We start from the raw sequence: 11,400 nt of genomic DNA on the forward strand, positions 1-11,400 counted from the left end.
CTATTGGAACATCCCTGGACTCCAGTACTAGTTGAGGCTGCAACTGGTACATATTTCATTTCCATAAAATACCCTCAGATGTTTTGTTTGAGGTAAAACTAAGTCCCTTGCATTCTACAAGTTCTCCAAGTACCCCTTTCACTCCAGAACTGTAGTTAGGAGTCCACACTAAGTTTCTGACTTGAAAAGAATGATGCCAAGTCTCACATCATCATTCGGTTTGCATAGCTTGAGATTTGACTACATGTGAGGCAACATCAGGACATAACAGATCCCTACAGGTACGCAAAGATCACTTCAAGAAAAGCGTTGTAGGTGACTCCTGGGTAGTAGCATGTCATATGTTCCTGTAAACAAGCAAGAAATTCTCTAATTTCTGCTGATGACTCAAAATAGATGTGTTAGCTCTTAAGGTATGCTTACGTGTTAGTACAAAGCATTCCACTAGTCTGTTTGTAGCAGGGTGTTATGGAGCAGAGCATATGTGCTGAATTTCATTTGAAGCTAGGTGCTTCTGAAATTCTTTAGAACAGAAATGAGGTCCATTGTCCTTCATCAACTAATGATAAACCAAATTGCCTAAACAAGCTGCGAAGATGTCCAATCGTCTTGGTAGCTGTAGCAGATGTTATTCTGGAAACTTCTGGCCATTTCAATTGGGCATTGACTACAACCAAAATCATCTAACCTTCTAAAGGTCTGGCAAAGGCCACGTGAATACCTGTGCAAGGAGTCTGCAGCCACAACCAAGGATGTAGACCAGCTGGGCCAAGATCATGCTGAATTTCCTGACACATAGTCCTCTCAATATCTTTGTGGATCCCCAGCCACCACACATGACTCCAGGCTTTGGCCTTCATATGTACAATACTTGACCTTCGTGAAGAGCTTCCAAAACTTGAGATTGAACTGATTTCTGAATGATCACTCGCATTCCCCATAAGATGCAACCATGATTCACAGATATTTCACGTTGATGTGACAAGAATTGTCTAAATTAGGGATTCATATGATCCAACACAGTAACGTGTAGTACCTCTCCCTTCACAAGAGAAAGCATATCATCCTTAGCAATTTCTTTGTTGATATCTGTGCTAGTGATAGGTAACCTATCCATTAAATTGAGATAGAACACTTCATCTGAAGTTTCTTTGGGTTGAAGGGAGCTTGGATGTGGCAGGCATGACAGCCCATCAGCACTGCTGTGCTGAGTCCCTTTATGAAATTGAATAGCATAGGAATGAGCTGAAAATAGTAATGCCCATCATTGCACACAAGCAGCAACTAATGACAGAATTCCATGTTTCCATCCAAAAATAGAAAGAAATGGGTGATGACATACAGTAAGGTATGGAACTTCCAAATTCTGAAGATAATGCTGAAAGCTTTTTGCTCTATTTGTGCATAGCTGTTCTCAGGCTTAGTGAGTGTTCATGATACAAAGGCAGTTGGTTTCTTCGTACCATTAGGAAAAATGTAGGAAAGAACTGCGTACACTCCATATGATGAGTCATTACAAGTCAATTGCAGTGGTAGCAAATCATCAAAGTGCATAAGAATTTTGACTGACAGCAGTTTCTTTGCTTATTTACCATAAATGAACACTCAGACTCATTAGTCCATTTCTATTTTTACTTTGCTTATAATAGTTCAAGTAAAGGTGTCAATACTGGTGCCAGATTAAGCAGAAATTTACCATATTAGTTAAATAGTCTTCAGAATGAACATAACTTTTGAAGATGATCCTCTTGATCCTTTTGTATAACAAGGATAGTGTTCAAATAGCATTTAACTACATTCAGTCCCTTCAGGATCTCATCCATCGCTTTCTGGAACAGGGCAGGTACCAGTGTGATACCGAAAGACACCCTGTTGTAACAAAACAAGCCTTTTTGTGTGTTGATTGTGAGATATTTGCAAGATGCCAGATCATCTCCATTTGCAGGTATGCATTGAGCAAATCCAATTTACTGAAACATTTTCATTCACTAAGAGTAACAAACAAATCTTCAGTATAAGCTAGTGGACTTTGGTCTGCCCATAAAATTGGGTTCAGAGTCACTTCGAAATCTCCACAAATTCAAACAGAGCCATCCTTCTTGATCACTGGTACAATGGGTATAGCCCACTCATTGTATGTGAAACCAGAGACAAGACTCCGATATTCATTAAATGGTCCAAATCAACTTCTACCAGAGGCTTCAGAGCATAAGGCACAACTCTGGGCTTTCAATATTTTGGCTGGCTGTCAGACTGAACAGTGAGCTTCACTGACACGTTGCTCATCTGTCCAAGATCTTTTTCAAGAACGTTGGAGTGTATGTCCGGTATTTTTCAAAGATTTTCAGGTGCTTTCGTGATTGCCTTGATCTTGGTCCAGTTCACCTTGAGCTTCTCAAGCCAAGATCTGCCAAATAATGGTAGATACTTCCCTTCAATCACATACAAAGATAACACAACTGATTATCCATCTAATTGAACTTTCAACTGGAGTACCCCTTTTGGGACCTCCTTTCCCCCAGTATAAGTCTTCAAAATTGTGGAGGTGGACAAAGTCTGGTGATAGTAGATGCAGAAATCAGTGAAACAGTAGCTCCAGTATCAAACTCCATTCTTATAGGAACTCCTTCAATCAAAGTTATGACCCAGATGCCATCTCTGACTCCAGCTTCTGATAACACATGTAGTGTTAGATCTTGGTCAGTGTCAGTAGAACTCTTGGCTTTTTCCACGTTATCAATTCCCAACTTCCGTCCTCCTTAGGTTCATTCTTGGATGGATGATTACTCTGTGTTTCTGGTTGTTGAACTGTGATAAAAGTCACAATGATGTGCCCAGCAATCCTTCTAAGCATGCACAGTTTGTGCCAAATGGAAATTTCTTACATTCCCATGGTCCTCTGTGTTGCTCATTCACAAGATGAACTTCTCGGTTCACACTAAATTCCAGAGAATCCTTCTCTGAGGTTTCCATTGCAATTGCTACGTTAACTGCCTTATTGAATATAAGTGCTAATACAGTCAATAACTTCTTCTGAACCTGGTCACTGCATAATCCAGAAACCAACTGGTCACACAGGTCATCATTTAATGTTTGTCCAAATGACAATGCTCTGACAACTTCCTTAGAGCAGCAACTAACTGTGCTATCGACTCTCCACTTCTCTGATGTCACTGATGGAACCAATATCATTCTGCCATTGGGTAGAAGAAAATGTTCCTGCATTGCTGCAGTAATTGCAGCTTACATGGCAGTTCTGCGCACAGTAGGAGACAATAGATCATGCAACAGTCCATATGCCTTCGGATCCATCACTGTCAATAAGGTTGAAACTCATCCATCAGAAATGGTGGTTTGCAGGTTACAAATTGCTCAAAACATTCATGGTACATCACCCATTTTTGCAGTTTTTGTCGAATTTACCAACACACCCCACAAAAGTTGCCATTTCTCTGCTCTCCTGTTGGACTTTGCACCTCGTGGATGTCTTCTCTGCCACAGGAAAACTGTTACTGCACTATCTGTGCTTGACCTGCCTCTTCTGGATCCATGTCAACTACAAATTTTTTTCTTTGCCTGTACTTGGTTTCTCTCTGCTGGCTATAGACCCTCAGCGCAGGCTAAGCTGTTTGTCCATTTGTCTACCTGCACCAGGTCAACCAAGAAGGCTGCTTGATTTCCACCCACTGCTTTGTTTTCAGATGCTCCAGGCAGCAGCCTATTCCTTTGTTCTATTTTTAATTGCCTATTTCCCTCCTCTCTAGCTGTCTGGTTCATATTGTCTCAGCAGCAAAAGCAGCAGTCTATCACCTTGTGCCTCTAGGTGAACTTTTCCCCCTTTTTACAGTATTATTTGCTTACTTTCTCTTGTTGTTCAGGCAATGGGAGCACTGGACATTCATGGGATAGAAATCTTCCATTGCCAAATATTATATTCAGACCCGGCAAAGAAGGAAATAGACACAGAGGGAACTGATAGAAACACAGCTGTCTGCTGTTCTCACTTTATGCTTCTGGCAGCAAAACTGAAACTAACATGAAAGTGAGGCTTTGCACTGGGATTGGGGGAAATGCTCAAACATTTAAAGGGACAGGACAATCCTGGGCCCAATTCTGACTTGAGTTACACAGGTGCAACTTCCTTTGACTTTACAGTGAGTTGGATTCATTTAATTGGGGACAGAGTTTGGACCCAAGGGATTTATCATGCCAACATCAGTAACTGCCCTCCCTCTACAATTTATAAAGGCCCGTCTATTCTGTAAATCATTATGGCTATAATGTATTTATACCATTGAATATTTATTGTATTCTGTGCCTTGTTTGTTTTACCTGTTATGCTTTAGACTGTAAGCTCCTCAGGGCATGGACTTATGTTTGCCACACTTCACATAATGTACAACAACATGTACATCAGTTGCACTATATAAGGATACTTTTTCTATTATACTCCCTTAAAAGCCATGGTTATATTACAACACTCCATTCTTGTAACTTCTTCATGTTGAAAATATCACATTATATTACTTTCCACTTAAAGAATTTTCTATGCAGCTGTGCAAAATAATTTTTAATCCTTTGAAGGGTTTCAATTAAGGGAATTTGACAGATATCTCCTGCCAGTTTTTATTTCCTCAGGATGAAACAATTAAGTAGGCCTCAATGCCATAAATTTATAACATTAATGAAATTAAGTGTGTGTTAAGTGTCACAACTGAAAAAACACTTGCTAAGGAGTTCATTTGTTCTCAGAGGGAGAGAAAGTAGAGTTCCCCAAAAGAACAGCAGAAATAGACCCACAGGATGTGTTGAGTATTTTGACAGAGTAACTCAAGTGCAGTGTCACCTAATTTAACCCAGAAAAACAGTAAAAGAAAAGATTACAACAGTCAACGGCCTGGAGTGAGGTCACCAGCTAATCTGACTTCATGACAACAAAAGATCCTAGACTGATGAGAAAGTGTCCTCTGATGGAGGTCGGCATTCCTCTGCCTAAAATGAGCCTTTTAGGCTTAAGAAGGAAAAATTTGTTAGCTCGCCTCGCTTAGACATATCCCACAATAGCATGTGACCATCAGCATTCTGAAACCTTTTGTGGATTATATAATGATTAACTGACCATTCACATTCTAGAAATGTCACATTAGCAGCAGCAATCAGCTCCTCAGAGAGAAGGCAACCGAGTGTGAAACCTGAATTCAAGCAACAGGGGTTTGAAAGAATTACAAATAATTAGAAAGTCAGAAATAATTTGCAGTTGCTAGAAATGAAATTCAAGGTTTGTAATATAGCCATCATACCTAAGATGGTTTCTAGACAGAAAAAGAAAGTCAACTGGCACAGAGGTATTAGTTATCTATCACAATTTCCATCTTTTAAATGTTTTCATGGGGCTTCTGGTCATAAATATTTCTAAAGTGCAACCTGCTAACTCAAGCCAATCAATAATATACTGGAACCCTGCAGGTACTTAAGTTAGCAAAGCAGAGAACTCTTTCTTACTAACTATATCCCACTGGTGATTACATCTGAGTGTGCAGTGCTACAACTAATAAATTAACAAGTCTTCCTTGTCTAGGACATGCATACCCTGGTATCAGATTTTTATGTGGAGGATTGAATGTTTTACAACACAGTTGTCTTTTGTGAAAAAAAGATGCTCCCTCTACACTGGCAAAAACATAAACTTCTTACAGTAGATTTTCCTTAACTTTACAGGAGACCATCATTCTTAAAGCTGTCCACTCCAGTCAAAGTCTCTCTTGGAAGTTTCAAAGGCCTACCTTTTTCTTCCTGAAAAACCCAAGCTGTGATGTTTTGACTTTAAAAAAAAAAAAACTCAGTAAACAGATGTGGACTTCAGATAGAATGAGCAATGCAAAGAACTGGCTTGGACTTGGTGTGTCCTTATATTTTTGGGGACTGATGGACCTTACTACACTTGCACTGTCTGGGAGTGCCAGGCCACTCACCAAAAGCCAGGAAGATAACCTGTCGGACAAGCTGCTACTGCATCAGCGAATGAAGAGGAGCTGGGTATGGAACCAGTTTTTTGTTCTTGAAGAATACACTGGAACCGATCCTCTGTATGTTGGCAAGGTAAGAACCATGAAATCGGAGGGAGAGGGGATATCAAACAGAGAGAGTGTGTAAGTAAATGTGGCAAAACATGGGAAGTTTCCCCAAGTACCTATTCTTCCCTTCCTGTGGCAATGAATTCATCCGCAGCTAATTTACTTCAGCTCCTGAGTGCTTTTGACTGGTGTCACCTTGAACAGGGAAGAATGTCCGTTTTGAGAAGCTATCAATGTGTTTGCCTATTTCAGAAAGATCCACTCAAACAATTGTCAGTTGTAATTGGGGTAGCCTTAGAAAATCTGCAACAGACTTTCGAGGGACCACTAAAGTGTCAAGGCAAAGCAAGGTTATATTGACATATGAGGATTAGGGAAGAAAGAGAGGGCTTGTGATCATGCTTCTGTCTGTGATCAAATCTGGTGTTAAAGCTAAAATTTACAATTTAATAAGAATAACCAGTGGCTTGTGAAAAGCAAGACTTCAAATGATTTTCTGTTGACTTCTACGGTCTGAATCTCCTCTCATTTACAGCAGCTTTACTACAGTGTAATTCTATTGATTTAAATTCAGCCAATGCCTGATTTATACCACTGTGAGAGCAGGTCCTTAAATTCAAAGACATGGGGCCTGATTCTCCATTAGTCTGCACCTTGTGTAGACTATTCCACCAGTACAAAGCAGATGTAAAATGCTATCCAATCCAGTGGTGCAAGACGCTACACAAGGTACAGGGTAATAGCGAATCAAGCCCATGATGTTTTCAGTCACAATTTACCTTTTGTCACACACTATAACCCACCCTCTCTGCTCCATTTTACCACTGCTTATCGAGACTGATGTGGATGAAATAATTTTGACCCTGCTGTTTTAGAAGTCTCAGCAACTAGCTTTGCTTCCAGCCTGTGTTGATTGCAGTAAGTTGTAATTATAGGTTGAACAATACAGTTATGGTTTCCACACCTCAGGATGATCAGATGCTGTGGTGAGGAGCACAATATAAATACTGATAAATATGATAGATTAATAGATGGGTAAGTAGATATGTAGAAAGATTACATTAGATTACATTATGGTTTTTACCCACATCATCAGGTTTTGACATGCTGTATTAGGACCTGGGGAAAGTCAGACGTCTCTGATTCATTCTTTTCTTCTAAGTTTGCATCTTAGCAAACAAAATTTCAAAAGTCAAAGGGCCTGCTTTTGAATTGATTTATCGCTATTAGTATAACTTCATAGGGTTCTCGGTTACATGGTGTAAAATCAAAATAATTCCACTGACTTCAGTGGAGTTCTTCCTAATTTGGTGTTCGTGTGACGAACACCAAAGACAGTTCCATTGACTTCAGTGAAGTTACTCCTGATTGACACGGATGTAAATGAGCCGCCCTCGAGAGTCTCACCATTTTGGCTTCATCACACCACCTAACTTTTCTGTTCTTCGTCTCCATTTCTTTTGGAGTGAAAGGAGTTAAGATTTAATTCCCCCATAAATCTTTGTTTAAGAATAAGGGACTTTTTTTTTTCTCAGTCACCCCAGTGTAACACTGAAGTTATTTCAAATCTGCACAGGGCACTTGGAGCAGAATCTGGGTTTAAATGAATATATAAAACTGGTTAATGTTTTTTGGGCCAGGTTGTATAATTAACCACGTAAAAACTTAAATATAAAAAACTGCAGGCAAAATCCTCAGATGATCTGAGCTCCCACTCAGCACAGCTGAGGAAAGTGTGGCAAAGATGATTCTAAGCCACCTTTCTATCTGCCTTGATCCTAGGATCTGCCCTTGACACAATTCAGAACAGACACAGGGCTGCTCTAATTTATGCCATATACAATGGCCCTCTGTGCATCGTTCTGATGGCCAGAGATTGCTGGAGTGCACATGTTTTGTCAATGCTCCCTCCCTGATGGAAGGGGGAAGAGTGAATACCAAAAAGCCAGTTATATTGGCTTTACACCATGAAGTGTTCCCCTGTAACAGGGAAATCCCTTGCTGCTTCTTTAGAACAGCATTCTAGTCCCCTTTGTGGCACTGGAGCAGCACCAAGGAGACTCAATCTACGCTGTGGATCTTGTCGGCTATGGAAAATGTGCCTCATAGTTAACTGAGAAATATAGGGAAAGTATCTTTTGGGCAAGAAAAAGGAAAAGATTCTCTAGGGCTTTAGTCAGCATAATGCTTGCTTTTTTCTGTGATGCCTGAAGTTGTCATTTAGAGGTTAGTTTCAAAGTGTTACATGGTGTTTTAGCTACATGACTCCCATTAAAGTTAAAAACTAGGTAGAGGTGAGTGGCCAATGTGATAAGTTAGGGAGACAAAAACTAATTTTCAGTGTCAGGCTTTTTCTGACTTCATCCAGTAACCTACAATGTTCCAGCGGGCTCACTTCTTTGCACGTACCATTCCTCCCCACCCCTGTTTTAGAGGTTAACAGGCATTTGAGCCTGGCAGCTGAACAAATGTGCAAGGGAGTGGGGAGGCCATGGGACACCTCCCACTGTGCGCCGTTGTGCATCAACGCAGCTCAGTTACACTCCCTCACAGCGCCCCTGCACACATTAGCTTCCCTAAAGGGATGGAAGGGGCAGAGGGAGATAGGGCTATGTCCCAGTGAGTGGAGCTGGTCGGCTGCACAAGGGAGCACATGCTGCGCTCCCTGAGGCACAGTTCCCTCCCTGAAATACCTCCTGGGGTGATTTCTCACTGCCCCTTACACAAGCCTGTGTCTATCAGACATAAATAAGCTCCTCCACAGGTTTTACCATCCTCCCCAAAGAAGACTACTCAGACTGACATGGTTAATGCTTTCTCAGGGGCCACCTGCTTCATCTCTCCAGTAGCTCATCTTTCCAAATAATCCAAATAAATTCCTCCCAGCTCCAAGCCTGACACATGGCAGCATGATGCTGCAGCAGCCACAGCACTGTGCCAACTTAAAACTGGATTTCCTTTCCAGCCTAGTAACTGCTATACCGAACACACCTATTCGTAAAACTGCAGTGTCAGAGGATTTGGTTTGTCACTGCAGTGATGTGAGCTTCCGTCTCTGCAATGATGAAACGTGTTAGATTTATAGTAGTATAGGCTGAAATGATAGAACCTTTGCTTTCAAAATGCTAAACGCATTGCAGAAGAACTCTGTTTCTTCACCCTATCCCCCCCAAACATACACAATTCACTTTTATGCTCGTCCTCTTCGCTCTGTCTGGAAACAATAGGATATGAGATAAGTAATGCTAACAGCAGTTTTACGGCATAACAGCTAGCCTGCTTGGGACACAGTACTCTTAACACACAACTGCAGAGTAGGAGACCCTCCATTATCCTAAAATTGTTATTAATTGACCAAATTTACACTATTGATTTCAAATCGGATTGTGTACAGGGGATATTTAGCAGTGAACTTGGCTCAATGTTTTTTTCAAGTCTCTTGAACATTACAGTGCTGCTTCCTATATTTTATTTTATTTACTATTTAATGAACACTTTTTTATTAATGTACCAGACACATCTCTTTCTCTCTGCCATAGCCAGTCAAATGTGACAGCTACACCTACCCAAGAGGTCATGCTAACACACAATACCAAACACCCTAAAAGAGTAGGAAGTGGCTAAGTAGTTCTGAATCAAAATTTACAAAAAAGTGTCCTCCTCCTGGAAAAGTCCCTCCCCCTGCTCCTGCATCCCACTTACCCCATCTTCCATAGAGCAGGGGGGACACACGACAGGGCTCAGGACGGAGGGAGCTTGCTGGCAACAGCTGCATCTCAGCAAGCTGATCTAATTAACAAGGCAGTGTACTTAAGAGTAGAGTCAGCGTTCTTAAAGGGGAAATGCGCATCTCTCTCTCTCATACACGGTGTGTGTCTCTGTCTCTGTCTGCCATGCTGTCTCCCCTCCCTCCATTCCTGCTGCCTTGTTGAGTGTGAGAGTTAACCCTTGAGGGCTCAGCCAATTGCTAGTTCATCATTTAGCAGTAAGGCATTCCCTGGGAAATATCCCACCCTCTGACTCCTCCACCTCAACCAAGCTTCACAATCATCATCACTGTGTACCAGTATTAAATTATTTGTTTAAAACTTATACTGTGTGTGTGTGTGTGTATTTGTCTGGTGAAAAGAATTTCCCTGGAACCTAACCCCCTCATTTACATTAATTGTTATGGGGAAATTGGATTCGCTTAACATCATTTCGCTTTAAAGTCGCATTTTTCAGGAACAGAACTACAACGTTAAATGAGGAGTTACTGTACTGGTAACAGTCATCTGAATTTGACTGCTTTGTTTACAATAGATGAGGGTCTGGCCCATAGGAATTAGAGACAGGTAGTGTAAGGTGACTTAGTCCATCCCCCAACAAATCTGAGGTTCTTCTATATTGAAATGAGAGGTTATTTTATAATGTATATTTGTAGAATTTTAAATGTCCCTGAGATGGGATTTCACCACTTTCCTCAGAAGAGTATTCCTTTGACTAATAAATCTCACCATGAGGACTTGGTTCCTGCTTTTCAACCTAAATTTCTTCTTTAGTAATTTCATCCTATTGCTTCTATTTATATCCATTTTATTATTCTAAACAATTCCCCTCCGCCCTTGATATTTGCTGGTGTTCAGTCCACTAGACCAATGCTGCTCCTGTTGGTCACAGTTCAGTGACACACTTACGTAACCCTTCTCATCAAAATATTTATACTTGTGTAAAGTTAAGAAAGTGCTTAACTACTTTGTTGAAGCTGGGCTATTATGCCCACCATTGTTTATTCATCCACCAGTGTTGCAAATATATTTAAAAAAACCAATCAAGCTTGACGAACAAAAGCTATTCTTCATAAATCCATTCTGATTATTGTTCATGGTTCTATTATCTTCCAAATGCTTAGGGCCTGATCTAACGTGTTTCATTGATTTCATCAGGCCATAAGGCCCCAATCCAGCAAAGCATTTAAGAATGTGCTTAAATTGAAATTAAACGATTTGTTTGATCTTAATATTTGTTCTAATATTTCACTAGGGTTAGATGTTTAGCAGAATAATAATTACTCGTGTACCTGGTTTTGAAGATAATTAGTACAACATTTACTTTTCTTCTGTATTTGGTTGTGTCTCCAGTTATCCACAACTTCTCAGAACTGTTTACCAGTCATGCAGCAAATTCATTTGTTAATTCTATTTAAAATTCTGGGATGCATTTAAAATCCACAGGCTATATACACAAATGTTCCAATCTGCTTGCCTTACCTGTTCTTTAATAATAGAAACAAGGTGGGTGGGGCAATATCTTTTATTGGACCAACGTCTGCTGTGAAAGAGACAAG

The 11,400-nt window shown here is 40.5% G+C and overlaps 1 protein-coding gene across 2 annotated transcripts in view; it reads left to right on the plus strand.

Moving 5' to 3' along the window:
* Positions 1-5,835: 5,835 nt before the first annotated feature.
* Positions 5,836-11,400, plus strand: part of CDH20 (cadherin 20) — a 53,335-nt gene continuing 47,770 nt past the window's right edge. Inside the window, exon 1 of one of the 2 annotated variants that reach the window (XM_024203501.2) lies at positions 5,836-6,099. In XM_024203501.2, the coding sequence (XP_024059269.2) occupies positions 5,851-6,099 (249 nt within the window). In that variant the 5' untranslated portion in view covers positions 5,836-5,850. The remainder of the gene's footprint in view (positions 6,100-11,400) is intronic. The other variant, XM_026657331.1, reaches the window with a different exon arrangement.

Source organism: Terrapene carolina, unplaced genomic scaffold (assembly GCF_002925995.2).
Source record: "Terrapene carolina triunguis isolate 2854851 unplaced genomic scaffold, T_m_triunguis-2.0 Scaffold53, whole genome shotgun sequence".
Classification (NCBI taxonomy): Eukaryota; Metazoa; Chordata; order Testudines; family Emydidae; genus Terrapene; species Terrapene triunguis.